The sequence below is a fragment of the Triturus cristatus genome, chromosome 7 (assembly GCF_964204655.1).
Source record: "Triturus cristatus chromosome 7, aTriCri1.1, whole genome shotgun sequence".
NCBI lineage: Eukaryota > Metazoa > Chordata > Amphibia > Caudata > Salamandridae > Triturus > Triturus cristatus.
In genome coordinates this window covers 1,724,762,054-1,724,776,993 of record NC_140590.1, presented here as the reverse complement: position 1 = coordinate 1,724,776,993, position 14,940 = coordinate 1,724,762,054, and the positions used below count along the sequence as shown (strand labels likewise).

General features: G+C 41.2%; 1 protein-coding gene across 1 annotated transcript in view; it reads left to right on the top strand.

Moving 5' to 3' along the window:
* LOC146812901 (alpha-2-macroglobulin-like) overlaps positions 1 to 12,169 on the top strand; it is a 122,818-nt gene extending 110,649 nt beyond the window's left edge. The window contains exons 31-36 of the mRNA XM_085619973.1: positions 2,044 to 2,168; positions 5,786 to 5,876; positions 8,395 to 8,463; positions 9,646 to 9,748; positions 11,152 to 11,193; positions 11,863 to 12,169. Coding sequence (XP_085476099.1) covers positions 2,044 to 2,168; positions 5,786 to 5,876; positions 8,395 to 8,463; positions 9,646 to 9,748; positions 11,152 to 11,193; positions 11,863 to 11,888 — 456 coding nt within the window. The 3' untranslated portion in view covers positions 11,889 to 12,169. The remainder of the gene's footprint in view (positions 1 to 2,043; positions 2,169 to 5,785; positions 5,877 to 8,394; positions 8,464 to 9,645; positions 9,749 to 11,151; positions 11,194 to 11,862) is intronic.
* The last annotated feature ends 2,771 nt before the right edge of the window (positions 12,170 to 14,940 follow it).

The following is a 14,940-nucleotide window of genomic DNA, read 5'->3' as shown; positions in this document are numbered from 1 at the left end:
GCACAAAGTAAGAGAGCAAAACCAAGCATGGGCACCATGGGTAAAAGTCCTGAAACAACATGGCTTATTGCTACAGTGTTGACACTTTGGTAGGGCAGGTTTTAATGCACCCATTTGTTCTTACCGCCAGTACCACCTATACAGTGTTAGACAAGTAGCCATTCTGTTAAAAGAATAATGGGGTGATTCTGATGTCATCGGACAGGAAATGGAACCGAACGACATCTTGTATCATCAGTTCCAGACCTGCAAGTAGGATGCGACCGAACCCTGCTTGGTTGCAATCGTATACTTTACTACGGGAGCATGCATTCTGAACGGAATGCATGCTCTCATAGCAAAGAGCAAAGGTGCAGTTCATCCCTGCCACCGGGTGCAGGGATGAACAGGGGGGCACCATAGGTGCCTCCTAGGCTGCCATTCGGCAGCCTCACACCCATGGGGGCCCTGCTGGGGGCCCCCAAAGACAGTTTCCCACTGCCTTTCAGTGTCGGAAAGGCCGGCACATAAAGTCAGTGGGAAACTGCCATCATATTCCCTCGTCCAGAAAGAGCCGACCGGAGGAGTACTGAAGGGTTTTTGGATGGCGGACAGGCTCTCAGAGCCAGAAAACCGAGTCGGATTCCTTTCCGACCGAGCCCATCAGAATGGCTCGGTCGGAAAGGAATACGACTGGCTCATTCCGATGTGGGCAGGAGGGCTGCGACCCACAGTCAGAGCCAATCCTGCCCGCATCAGAATCAGCCCCTATGTGTCCGATGCTCTCAACTATTGTCAAGAAGATGGAGTGGGTTTCCCCAAAACCAACTGATTTGCTTCTATCAGTGTCTATTCAAGCACTTTTTGAGGTGCATGTCTAGGTGCTGCTGCCTGAAGCAGAAGGGGGATTTATGAGTCGCAAGTTGGGAAGGAGCAGGGAAGAATACAGATGTCTGGGAAAACCAGTGCGAGTGTCGAGAGGGGTGATGGGGTGCAAAGCCAGGCTTTAGGGTAGTGCGACTGTGGTGGCCGCACTGGGCCCTGACCTGGGGAGGGGGGTGGTGACGTCAGGGGGGTGCTGTGTTTAGCAGTAAGGTAATATTAAAAACACCTGCAGCAGAGTTACTTGTGCTTCGAGTTTTTAGGCAGCATTAAAAATGTCAAGATAACTCTTGTGATTAATGTTCCTGCTAGAGAGAGCGATCAGAGTTTTGTCTAAGGGCAGTTTTCACTTGCATAAATTAGTGCAGAGGGTCAATATGCCTGCTGCAAAGAACTCGTACTGTGCAGATCACAGATCTGTATTTTATCTGGATAGCTGAGTGAATTACTGCTTTTGTCACGGATATCCTTTTGTCACCACAGTTCATAAGATACAACCCTAATATAGAACAGTGCCCGTTACACATGGTAATAAAAGAGATGCATGCAAACTTCATTAAATAGATTAGGACGTTATGGTCTTTTTCCCAAGTGTTTTACTAGTGTTGCTGAAATGTGGTTGTTTGTGTAGATATACATTATTATTAGTAAAGTCAGCCTTTACCAGTGCTTTAAAACAAATTAAAAGTATCTGAAAGAGTGCCCATGGAGAGATGAGGAGCACTTTTGCCTGGTGGTCATGAGGTAATCCGAGCAGGAGGTCATGGGGGGCGCCAAAAATTATTGTTCCATCAGGCGCAACAGTGCTACAGCCAGACCTGATGGGGTGTTTGTAGAGGTTGAGTGTAAGGAAGGGATGAAATGATAAGTAGTGGGATAATTTGGAAGGATGAGGTTATAAGAGTTGTGCGAGGATGAATGTTTAATAAGTTTGCACTTGTTAAGTTGTGTTTTACTGTGGAATTCCAGCCCCTTGGGAAACAGGGAATGATTTAGTGAAAGGAGGGACAAGAGCAATATTTTAGTTTTCAACAAGTTAGGCAGTCAGAAATAGGCACATGCCCAGATGAAAGATTCCAGAGACAGGAGAAGCTCACCAAAGGAATGATTTGCCTAAAGCCACTGACGATGGGACCCAAAGTAGAGAAAAAGACATAGCGCCTTTCTGTAATTGTCTTACAGTCCACCCTGCGATACAATGTTCCACATCCAACTGGAGACGCTCCATTTGATCTGCATGTCTGGACTGTACCCGATATCTGCAACCAGAAGTCTGAGAAGACCTTTGAAGTCCATGTAAACGTCAGGTAAGTTTGAGTTGGTCTTGTCTTAGGGTAGGTTAAAATCCAACATAAGCAAGAACATTCATAATGTGATCCTCCTTCTGAAAGATAGCAATGCTATCCCAAGGTCAGGGGTAGTTTCCTCAGGGTCATCTCAGTTTCCTAACAAAACACAGTGTGCTGTGGTGCTTCAGGCTTCGAGTCCACTTTGCAGATTGACTTCCTGACAGGTGGTATTAATTCCAGGTTGCAGTTTGAGGATTTGACTGGTGGTATTGAGTCCTCGTTGCAGCTTTTGAGGGCCATATTGGTGGAACTGAGTCCACTCTGCAGACTGTCGACCACTTAGAGGACCTGGCAGATGTTATTTAGTCACATTGCAGCTTAAGAACATTACATGTGCCAATTGGCCCATTTTGCAGACTGTGGAGCTCAGGTGGTACTGGGTCCAGTTTGCAGTTTAAGGCACTGACATGTGGTACTGATTCTTCTTTAAAGCAGAAAGATGTGACTTGCGATACTGATGCATCTTGAGCACCAGAGTGGTGGTGACTCCACATAACTCCATGTTGGAGCATGTCACATACAGCGTTAAAGCAGCAATACAGGTTAAAGAAGAGGATCAAAAGAACAGGATCACGATAGCTGGACATTAACGCCTTCGCCCAGAGTTACATTCTCAGAACCCTTTTTACAGTGGTGTGAAATTGGAAAATCCAGCTATTTCTGAAGAAAATACTAAATTCAAAGAGTAAATGAGCTACATTTTACCTCCATAGGTATAGTATGGAGGAGGAGATGTTGCTGGTAGATTTTCATGTTAGCACATGAATAATACAACCTATTGCCTGCCATAGGAGGCTGATATATTGGCCATTAAAGGCCAGAGCGGGACTTTAAGGGGCCTTGTAGCCCGCTATGGCAGGTTTTAAGTCTATTATAACATTCTGCTCCAGGAAGGCGGAACGTCTTAATTTAAAACAAAGGCCGCCCTGGAGACAGAGGGGGTAGAAAAGCCCACAGACCAAAGTCTATGTTTCACAGCTATCACTTTAAATGGTAGATAGGAAGGCAAATGTTTATCGCATAATTTAAATAAAAAATCAATACACTAGGATAAATAGTCAAAAGAAACAATCAAATAGATACTAATGATAATAAAGTCTAATCATTCATCCGTTAAGAATTCATATGAAAAACTTTAAAATGTAACATGATTATAGTAAATTATTCTGCTGGGCCTTTATGTGCTACCCCACCAGTGAAAGATATTTGGTTTTACACCCAATAAATGTGTGGCCGCTGCTTGAAAGAGTAGTTTCAAGTCCTGTAATAAAATGGCATAGACCAAGGATAAATCTGTAGCATCAGAAGGTGGGTTGCAAAAGTGACATAGTCTATTTGTGTCCCCAGTCTTAATCCGTAAATCCTCAAATGGAAAATCTGGGATGTATAAGAGCCTAAAACGTAAAAAATACTTTTTTGGGCCAAGAATTTAAGTTAGAATCTGGATAAAATTGCATTTCATTTGAGAATGCGCCATGTGTGTAACGAACGTTCTTATAGTTTGTTATGGCAGTAAGTTACTTTCATACAATACAATTTTCATGTTCCTTTCCATTAACAGCTTCCTAGTCATTTTAGGAATCACTGATAATATTTTTACTGTAGGCAATTGATGGTTTTCTAATAAGAAATGTATCTTGATTTCATTGGCCCACCACTCCTGCTCTTGGGTGTATTTTCAAGTCTTCATTAATGGACAGTGGTGCATTTTGAAAACCACATAATTTATTGACTATATTATATCATTTAAAACTGCTGACTGAGTAAGAACAAATTCTAATCTAATCAAAATGTAGAGTCAAAGATCCTAAATTAAAAGTTTTTCAAACTATTTTAATAAAAATGGTATTTCAGACCTCCATGATTTGTGTATTAAAAACTATATCCCCATGTCACAAAATTGGACCAATTTTCATCGCTAGAACCATTGGTGTGGGGCCTACAGCTCCTCCCCCATGTAGATGTGCAAAACATGCAATAGCTCTAGCTGTTGATGTCAGTCTGTTCCTAATCCATTCTAAATGTGACAACTATGTTAGTTATAAGTCAAAGGTTAGTCGTAAGTATATTGCTGCAAACGTTCAACGATTACAGCTGCGCACAGGGCCATTTCTGTTAATTGTTTAACAAACATAGCAACAGCTGTGAAAGGAGGCGGAGGTCGGTCCTTGCATTTTCCTGGGCTCGATCAAGCTGTTTTACCCTGTGCAGTCCAGCCAGGGTGACCCAAGCATTGAGTAGAAATCGCCTCCTTCCCTACGAGGCTCCAAGGACACCGTGAGATATGGGAGGAGGACATGGGAAGGTTCCTGTGGGCCCTGGGCCACAGCATTGACTTCTATATTCCCCTGCCCAATCCAAACATCATGAAGGGACATGGAAAAGAGAAAGGCGGAAGTTGTGGATTAGGACATTGTAATGTTGTAAGCAGTGGGCCTATACCAATGTTTATAGCCTGCTGTTGCTCCATTATCTTTAAAGGAGCTCTCAAGGTTCTGATATTCTAATACTGAAGGAGAATTAGTCAGTTTCTGTTGGAATTTGTCTAGCATGAGCATGGCACCTGTGGCATTTTCTTGTGGTAAACCCCATGAGTGCAGAAGATTAAGGTCTGACCTTCTACTTGAATATCCTAGCACAGTGTCCCTCTCTATGGTAGCATGTCATAGACAAAGAATGAGAGAGGCACCTCACTGGTATCTCTTGCCGACAGTGTGACCACTCTGTCCCTCTCTATGGTAGCACGTCATAGACAAAGAATGAGAGAGGCACCCCGCTGACATCTCTTTGCAGACAGTGTGACCACTCTGTCCTCTCTATGGTAGCACGTCATAGACAAAGAATGAGAGAGGCCCCTCGCTGGCATCTCTTTGCAGACAGTGTGACCACTCTGTCCTCTCTATGGTAGCACGTCATAGACAAAGAATGAGAGAGGCACCCCGCTGGCATCTCTTGGCAGACAGTGTGACCATTCTATCCTCTCTATGGCAGCATGTCATAGTCAAAGAAAGAGAGAGGCACCCCACTGGTATCTCTTTGCAGACAGTGTGACCACTCTGTCCCTCTCCCTCTCTAAGGTAGCATGTCAGAGACAAAGAATGAGAGAGGCACCACACTGGTACCTCTTTGCAGACAGTGTGACCACTCTATCCCTCTCTGTGATAGCATGTCATAGACAAAGGAGGAGAGAGACACCCTTAGCACATCTTAGCAGAGCGTATGACCTCACTCCTTACCCCACGTGTATTCAAATGTGATTATATTCAGTCTTACAATACACTATGGTATCTAATGACTGCTCAAACATTGGAAGAGAGAGGCAATATCTTATTGTGAAATGTAATGAACTGAAACTGAGGTTTAAGTGCTATGGGCTTCAAATGTCTTTTACAAAACATGACCAGTAAATGCCAGTGACTTTAGTGGGATTCTGTCCATTACAGTTCTTGGTTATTTGCTGTCAGAGCAATAGACACACCTCTTCTTTTCCACTGTATGAGACGCCTGTTCTGTTTGCTATGCTGTTGATTTCCCTTCTGCAGTAAAACCCCTCTCACTTTCAATGTTCCTTTCAGTTACATCGGTAGACGTCCATCGTCAAATATGGCTATCGTGGATGTGAAAATGCCCTCTGGTTTCATCCCTGTAAAGTCTACAGTGAAAAAGGTAACCTTTCAATACCAGTTTTATGTTCCCTATTTTATTAAATAATGGTTTGTAGAGTCATTTGTGGTTGTGAGTGCAGCATCACTGCATTCCAACACATGAATGGATGGGGAGTTTTTAAGTATCTGATCATTCCAGGAGCAGATTCTCTGTTTGCATATCCACACACTTCTTGCAAAGGTGCTGTATTATTATATGAGGGTTTCCGTTTCCCTTTGTGTTATGTGACCAAATTTCCAGTTCTTTCATGTTCCTGTGTTTAAACCTGGCTTCATCTATAGGTTTCAGTCACTATTATTAGAGTGTGGTTCTTAATTTGATCTTTAGCTTTATACCCTCTTCTGTTATTAATCTAAGATTCCTCACTCAGTTAAGAATCTTGTTTATTTATTAGCTACTTTTGCATATTTGTTAGGCCTGAAATATGGCTCCTGGCGAGATGGCTGGGAAAGGACATAGGTTACGGTAACTGTAATTAGAGACCAAGGGGTAGATTTTAAGGATTAACACCAGAACTTTAAATTGGCATGAAATGGTGAAATGCCAGTGGAGAGCATTCAAAACAACTAAAAGCCATCTAAGCCAGCAGTTTTTTAGCTGCAAAATTCTAAAGAATGTGTATTGTAGTTTTTTGACTAGGGAAGAACTGATGCGCTTGAGCACAGTTTAGTCAGAAAAGTGGTCCTTTATGTTGCACATCCACTTTAATATGAGGTTGCCATATGAAAGATATAATTGATGCATGAAATGGCATGAACAAATGCTGATCCAATTCTTTTATCCTTAGTTGGGTGTTAATGTTGTGTCACAAGATTACTTGAATAGGGCAGGATGTGCATAAATTGATGACATCGTTGGCAGAACTGAAGATCGAGAGTTTGGTTTTCGCATTATTTAGGCAAAGCATCTTTTCATTCATCGTTATGGAGGATGAATGCCCTGAGAATACTTATCTGGATCCATTATAAAGGTAGTGCTTAAACCACTGATGGGGGTACTCTAACCTAAGACTGGCGACATTGGTAATTGTAGTTGGATTTATATACCACTTACTGCTCCTGACGAGGCATTGAAGGGCTTTATGGTGAGTAGCCCTCTGCTCCAGAACACAAGGTTAGTGGATATTCTAGTGGTTATGGTTTGTTATTGGAATTAGTCATGGGCTTGCAAGAAAAAAATTACATGCATTTACTCCAGGTTTTTTTTTATATATATATCAATTCCAGGTAGGTGTGATCATTAGACGGGTTATCTGGTTTCAGTTAAATTATTGGTAACTTTGATAGGCTGGTGGGGATTAGTTAATGTCAGATTACAGGGAGAAGGCTTTAAAGAGGAGTGGTTATGATCTAAGAAATGAAGCATCAGCCAGTTGCAGAATTATAATAAGAAGGATTGAGGCAGGCCGGCATGAGACTGACAGGAGGCTAGACTCAGAAATAGAAGGTATGCAGAGAAGGCAAGAAGAGGGTCACTCTGAAGTAAGAAAGTAAGTTGAGTTCAATTTTTCATGCAAGGTATTAGGAGTATAGTAGAAAAATGCTTGCTGAGATAGCAAGCAATCGGAAAATGTAAGCTGGAGAAAGAAACATTATACATAGTGGTCCATATCCGGGGCAGACAGATATGTTACCCCCTGAGTGTACACATCATTTAAATATTAAGAGCCCTAGTGGCAAGGACAAAGGGTGACAACAGAGTTGATTCATGACAGCTTCACTGAGTCAGAGAAGATGCCCTATGTGATGCTTAGATCTTCATGGAGTACCATAATGAGCTGGGCATCACACAGACTTAATTGTGTGCATAATGATTCTTCATGAGGAGCTTTTAAAGTAGCTGCGCAGGCACTAGCAGAGAAACATAAGTCAATCTCTCATCTTCAATTTATTAGTGTGTCACTTTCACTGTCACCGATTATGTTTTTCTTTTTTGATTGCTTCTGTGCTCTATAATTGTTCTTGTTTTGCAAGTGAGATATTGATGATAATGTTTTTGTCCTTTTTGAGATGTTGATGTCTTATTTTCAACTGTGCTGTTATGCCTGTGCCTAAGATAGTATAAGCCCAAGTTTCGCATCTTCCTTTACAATGTATGCAATTTGAAAGCGGGCCTTGGGAATGGTACTTTGTTTTATGTCTCCCTCTATGCTTTCCTATGATTCATGTGGGCACTGATATATTAATTACAGACCATAGAACCTCAAAATCTGAATTTGAATGCTGGGTTTCCCTATTCATCAAATGTGTGTGATCTTGGCACACCATTCTGACTCCCAGATCCTCAGATTCTATTTATTGAAAAGTTTGGTGACATTAGAGAAAACGAACCATTTGCATTTAACATATGATCAGTAATCAAATCCAATATGCATACCCCAAAGTTAGTAATAATAAATATAAGTACCTAAACAATCTCACAAGTCTGTGGTATGCCCTGAGCAGTCATGTTTTTTTCCTATTTTAGATTTGGAGTTCATTTTTGTCACCAATTTTCTTTCTGTACTATTTGCTTCTAGCTGAACGCCTGGTCGGGCATTGGACAGACAGAGGTCCACCCTAACAACGCCATTATTTACCTGGAACATGTAAGTAATTTACAGTTCTGGGACTTAAATGTGGGCAACGAAGAATATATATTCACATTTTACTGTCAAGAAGGCACATGAGTAGGTAGCCACAAAACCCTGTTGCCTTTATCTTTATGAATACAATTTACAAAAGTATTGATGTAAACAACACACATGAAACCAGAAGAAAAACAAAATAGCAGTGTCGTGAGGCACCGGACAGGCGGCCCGCTGGGCCACCAGTTCAGCCATAGATATAGCTATATTTCCCTGTTGGAGGACCACTCACCATATTTAGTGATCCCTGCCTGCTCGCTAGAGATCTCTAAACCCATCAGTACAGCCACTGGCACGGTAGTTGCACTGAAGGCAGAGAACTTTGCTGAGCAGGTGTCATATTTGTTTTGACTACTCTAAAAAGTGGGGGATTGTTTTTCAAAATAAATATATAATTGGTTTCTGTTGCGCATGGAGATTTGTCTCTACAAATTGGGGCTAATAATAGATTCCCAACATGGCAGACTCAGGCTGGGCAATCTAGTGACTGTATGTCCTCCTTGAGTGGAGCGGATATTATTAATTCCTAGTGGTTTTGAACGCTGAAGCCACATGAGGCACCACTGCCAAAAACCAACATTTTCTGAACCTCTAAATTGGGTGGGGGAAGTACAGGTTTTTGCAGATGGGGCATCTGTCAATTTTTGGGTGATTACAGGATGGTCACCAAACTCTGAAATACTTCCTAATAGTTTGTATTAATCATTAAATTTGAACTTCAGGTGAGTTGTTATTTTTATTTATTTTTCATGTACTCATTTGTCACTGTTACATTACTTTAGAAAACATAACACACTGCTCCTGTGCCTCCGTCACATCCATACTATTTATCAGGAATGGGTTCCATCATTAGGCCACTGCTCAATTAGATTTCGCCAAAACGTTTTATTACAAGAAGAATATCCTTTGCAATCTCATGCAAGAGTTATTACAGGCAAAAAAAGGAGTGAACCTATGTGAGTCAGAATGGTTTCATATTCATTTAATTGAAGAACATATGTAAGTAATAACCACAGTGAATTCTGACTTTATGAGCATCCAGAAGAGTGTCACTGATAGCCCTTGCTTTACGAAATGAAAATGAAACAAACTGAATCCAAAAGCAAAGTGAAATTATGCTGGCCTCCATTTTGTCTTCTGCAGGTCTCCAATTCCACTATCTCCTTTTGGTTCTCAGTTGAGCAAGACTTTGAAGTGAGACACAGGAAACCGGCTATGGTCACAGTAACTGATTACTATGAAACAGGTACGTTTTTGTATTAATTTCACCGGTTTGGGCTTTAGGGTACCATTAATCTCCTATCGTGGGGGAAGCAAGATGCTGAATGCACCAAAAGCTTGATTTGTGCAAATGACCTCTAGCAGAAGGATTTTGCCGAATGCAGGGATGGTTGAATTTTATATTCACAATGCTAGTTTACCAGTATGCAAGGCCCTTAGTCTAGGAACCTTCTGAAGGCAGGTTGTGACTATGTTTGAAGAATGTTTTAATTTCAGAGAAACTTTAAGCAGAGTTGCCAGTTGCAGCCATGGGAAATCATGTCCATGAATCCCACCACTCACTGTGTTGTTCTCCTGTATACAAGTCACAATATCCTGACGGGATTCTAGTTATGATTATTTGATACACCAGGACTCGTCATCACACAATAGGGATAGGAGGAGAGTTCTCCTGCTTAGGTGGGCTTTTGTGGCAAGCTGTACCTTCTCAAATGAGGAGCCCAGGATCTGGAAAGATGACCTCTTGCAAGAGAGATCTAGATCGTATATGAACATGATTTTCTCAGTTGGCTTTCCGTAACTATCCCTCCTCTTTTGCGCAATTGTTAGTATATATTTAGTACCATTCATTGATGAACTGTGAAGTGAGTGGCAATTTTGTTTACTTGCTAAGGGGATCTTTATGAAAGATCACCTGAGAAGTGGGAGGACGGAGATTGTTTCATGAACCAGTCACACAATAAAGCTTCCAAATAGCTAGCATTTCTGGACATATGTGGGAAGGTAAGATGGCAGATCTCAAATGTATCTGCGTTGACATAACGCAAAATGATGACCTCTCCCAGCAGATTGTGAAGTGGGGCCCGAGTCAACCATATTTCAAAAATAATCATTGGTCATGGGCTGAATTAGGGTCCTCTCAAAGGTTGGGAAGCCCTGTCAGGTTAAGGGCCCCCCTATGCCACAGGGGGATGCACTACACCCCTGATTTAAAGGACTGTTGGATCCCTCCTTTCTTGATAAAGCACTCTGATCTAAAAGGTGCTAACTCAAAATATCATTTTATTTTGTGTCAAGGTTCATGTTCTGCACTTTGGTAGAATAAATCAGAGTCACTACCCAATAGAATCAAAATAATATGGCATTATTTGTTATCTAGTGGTAAAATGTGTGACCCCACCAAAGCTAAATAGAATGTCCATATTATTGACATTTGAAACAGATAATATACTATCCACCGTCTAATAGTAGAAATAGGTAGATCTAAATCCTGTTTGTCGCAGTTCTATTGTGTCTGGAAATAGTGAGTGTAATCTATTGCTGAATCTTTCTTTTGTACAGATGACCAACGTGCTGAAGCAAGAGACAAAGCTATGCTTCTTTGTTAAATTATATGACCTGTTTTTCTTTGTTTCCCCAATCTTTCAGATGAGTTTGCTGTGGAGGATTACAGCGCCCCCTGCAGTGCAGGTATGCATTTGGATAACTCCTGATCTAGGTCATGACAGCATGATGCTCTTGTTAGGTATATAATACTTTGATGATGCCTCGGAGGCTTTTTAATTGAGAGGTTTTTAAACTGAGGGGGGACGGACCCTTGTGAGTTGGTAAAAGATAATCAGGGGGTCCACTGCTCTAGCAAAAGTGAGAAGTGAAGTTGTCTCAAAATGCAGCTATGAAAGGGGTTTTAGTCTTGTAATAAATGATAAAACCTCTTTCACACTAAGTTGGAGGTAAAGGAACTCTAGATGTTGGAGGCATGAGAGGAAAAAGTTATTCCACTGAAAGTTATGTGTTTGACTGATCTGATGACAAGCATGTTCTGAAAGTTTGTAGATCTTTGTTAGCGGGCTTGGATTCCTCCTAGGAAGGGTTTTGTGAACAGGGCCCAAGTCTAGAACTGAGTTTGTAGTTTTGTTTAGTCATAACCAATGACAGGAATGAAGTGCAGTGGTGAGTGGCAGAGTCTCGTGATTGGGAATGCTACAAGATTCATGGCACACTGCAGTCCACTTATAGTTTTCTCTCATAAATGAGAGTAGATGGCACTTCAAAAACTGCCAATAAAATATCCAACAAACAGAACCATAATGTCTATAAAATAATTCACCCATGGTTACATTGTTGTCTTTCCTCTAGATCATGAGAAGAAGACCTACCACTGATGCTGTGTATGCAATGAAGGAGGTCACCAAATGTAACACCTGACAACAATTGAGGGCGATACCACCACACCCCCCAGGGGATGAAGAGTCACTTTTTGGAGCTCAATAAATCTCTGACAATAAAGCAAGATGTTCTGCTGCTTAATTCTTTTCAGACATTATTTCTTGCATTTTGATTGCAATTATGTCCTGATTTTCACCCTCTCTTCAGTCGTGCTTTGGTGGCTGAACGAATTTTGTGCCTTTTACTGAATAAAGAACTAGTGTTTTTAACTAAATAAGTGGTAAAAACAGTGTCATTGATTGTACCTTGATATTATTGATGTTCAATGTGTTTACAGAGTGACACCTAAAACCAGGGATGAAAAGGTAACCAGAATATGACTAACTAATGTTGGTAATGACGACAGCATGAATAATTGCATTGATCATGATTGCCTGTCAGTACTGACAGTGAACACATGAAGAGTTAGCTAGTCCTCAGCTGTCGATGTTAACAGACACATGAGCAGGTAGATTTATCATTTTCCTCTTCTATTTTTATTGAACCGATGAAGACTTAGAGGGTCATGATCCTCAGCCATTGATGTTGGTAGAGACATGAAAGGGTAGATTGATCATTGTCCTTTGCTATTGTTAGTGAAGAGTTTGTTCGGTCACTGTTCTCTGTCATTTTTTTATAGTGTTGCAGAGTTGGAGAGTGAGATGATTGTGGTTCTCTGCGGTCGACGTTGGTAAAGAGATTAATAGTTAGATGGATCATGTTCCTCTGCCATTAATGTTGTAAAGACAATAACAGTCAGATGAGTTATTGTCTTCTGTCATTGACAGTGAAGAGAGATGAGTAGTTACAGCCACTGAGTTTGTCTGAGGTTCATGTTAGTAAAAGGAATGAAGGGCTAGATGGGTCATTGTTCTCTGTTATTGATGACGGTGCGTTGTTGAAGGATTAGATGGTTATGGTTCTCTAATATTGATGTTGGTAAAGACATGAATCAAGAAGGATGTAAAGAAATTAAGAGTTGCATGGGTCATAATTTTCTGCCTTGGATGGTTCTGAAGAGAAGAGTATGAGGTGTGATTCTTCTCTACCATTGGCATTGAATAGATGAAGAATTGGGCACTTATTTAGAGTTTGGTAGACTCTGGCAAAAAAGTAAAGAAGTACTCCGCCAAACTCAGGTTCCTCCACTTTAGAGTTGTGGGAACTGCCATGTTGCCAAAGATAGAGCTAGCATACCCTCTGCTAAAGGAAGCCTTTGTCTGACAGCTTGTTAGATATTTGGCCTTTAGTGAAGTTACCTCTGACTTACATTTTCCTGTTCTGGATTGCCATGGAAAGCATTAATCCCCCCCCCCTCCCCCCAACAGGCTGAGAAAAAAACTCCAAGTCAGGGCAATGATGTTTTGCCCTTTTTTGTTTGTGAAGCCAACAACATTTTCTGTACGAACAAATTGAACATGGCACTTGCACAACAAAGATTCAGCACCCTCAACGAAGACCCATGGTAGTTGTTCTGCTGAAGACACAGAGATATCTGCCTTTCTGGCAGAGATATATCAATATTATGATGGGATATATTCAGACAGGGCAGTGGAGTGTTTCCCTCCTCTAACATGGCAGAGTAGAGTACAGTCCACCAAACTTTAAATATGCCCCTTAGATAAATCATTGGTTTCTGCCATGAATGGTGATGAAGATTTGAAGAATTTTATCAGCTGTGGTTCACTGCAGTTGCGGTTGGTAAAGCGATGACAAGATAGTTGGGTCATGGTTCTCTGCCATTGATAATTTTTAAGTTGTGTAGAGTTCTGAGGCATGAGTCTTTTATTGATTCTGGTGCTGTACATACTTTCTCTATCTAGCGGTTCGAATGGGAAAGATATCCAGTTTGACAAACCCCACCCACAACTTTGTATCCAGGAATCTTGAAAAAAGGACCTGGAGGAAATGTTCCTTGTCAATGTTGGTCAGGAACATTTAGCTTTCCTTTCCCACTGATGTGCATGGCCCACAAATGTAGTACAAGTTACACACCGCAATATGACTTTGAAACATCTAGTGCCAATATGAGCCCTCCCATTCCTACTTGTGGTGATGCTGCAAGCCAAATGTCTAAGTGCCAAATAACATATTTTTGAAGGAAGGCTCTATACGCCAACTCTGACATCCTGAATCTCAACACATAGCTGTTCTGTATACAGAATACACACTTAAGAGGAGATCTTCAGAAATATGACAGTCTGTAACCTTGTGGATATTTCATGCATGCTACCTAATCCCGTGTGCAAATGTAACAAACACAATTTCTGGAAGGCCGACTTAGCCATGGCAGCCATTGGTTTAGCCATATGGACTCCATATTATTTTTCACTGAAACAAGATGGTGGTGATTCCGCTTCTCCTTCTTTCTTAAAATATTATTGTGAATAAATCAGACCATTGGGCTGCGTCTTTTTGCTTAAATCCACAGCATGCCCAGAGAAAAAGACTAAACACTTTAGATTGTGATGGGTCAATCTGATATCACAGCCATAAGAATACAAAAATGAAAAGCCTTTTTGTAGCCTATGAATGTTCTCATGGGAAAAAGCCAAATGAATAGGAAATGTGGCATAATGACAAACTCATTCAGTAAAGCAACACACAGAAACCTTCATGGCATCTGTCATTGACGGGGTTTGAGGTGCTGGTGACATCTTTTACCAGAAAGCAGGTCATCCAAATGATAGGCATCTGTAGCCCGGGTGACGCAGTATATCTAATTAATAGGAGCGGGCAAACATTTTTGTCCGGTGTACAACCTGTAGTTTAGAGACAGAGGCATAATGTATTTTGCATATATAAGTTCTTGTGGTGCACCAATAAATACACACATGAAGTATTGTTACTGGATCTTCTTCACTATTAGCAGGGGCAAGTCCACTCTGATTGCAGCAAAATACCCAGAAGTGTCCCACCCCTTCTCTGAGGTTTAGCACAGTAAATGTTGAAGTGGCAACATGTACTTGCAAGCAGTAGTGAGGTCAGTCCTTCCAAAGTTTCTTTAAT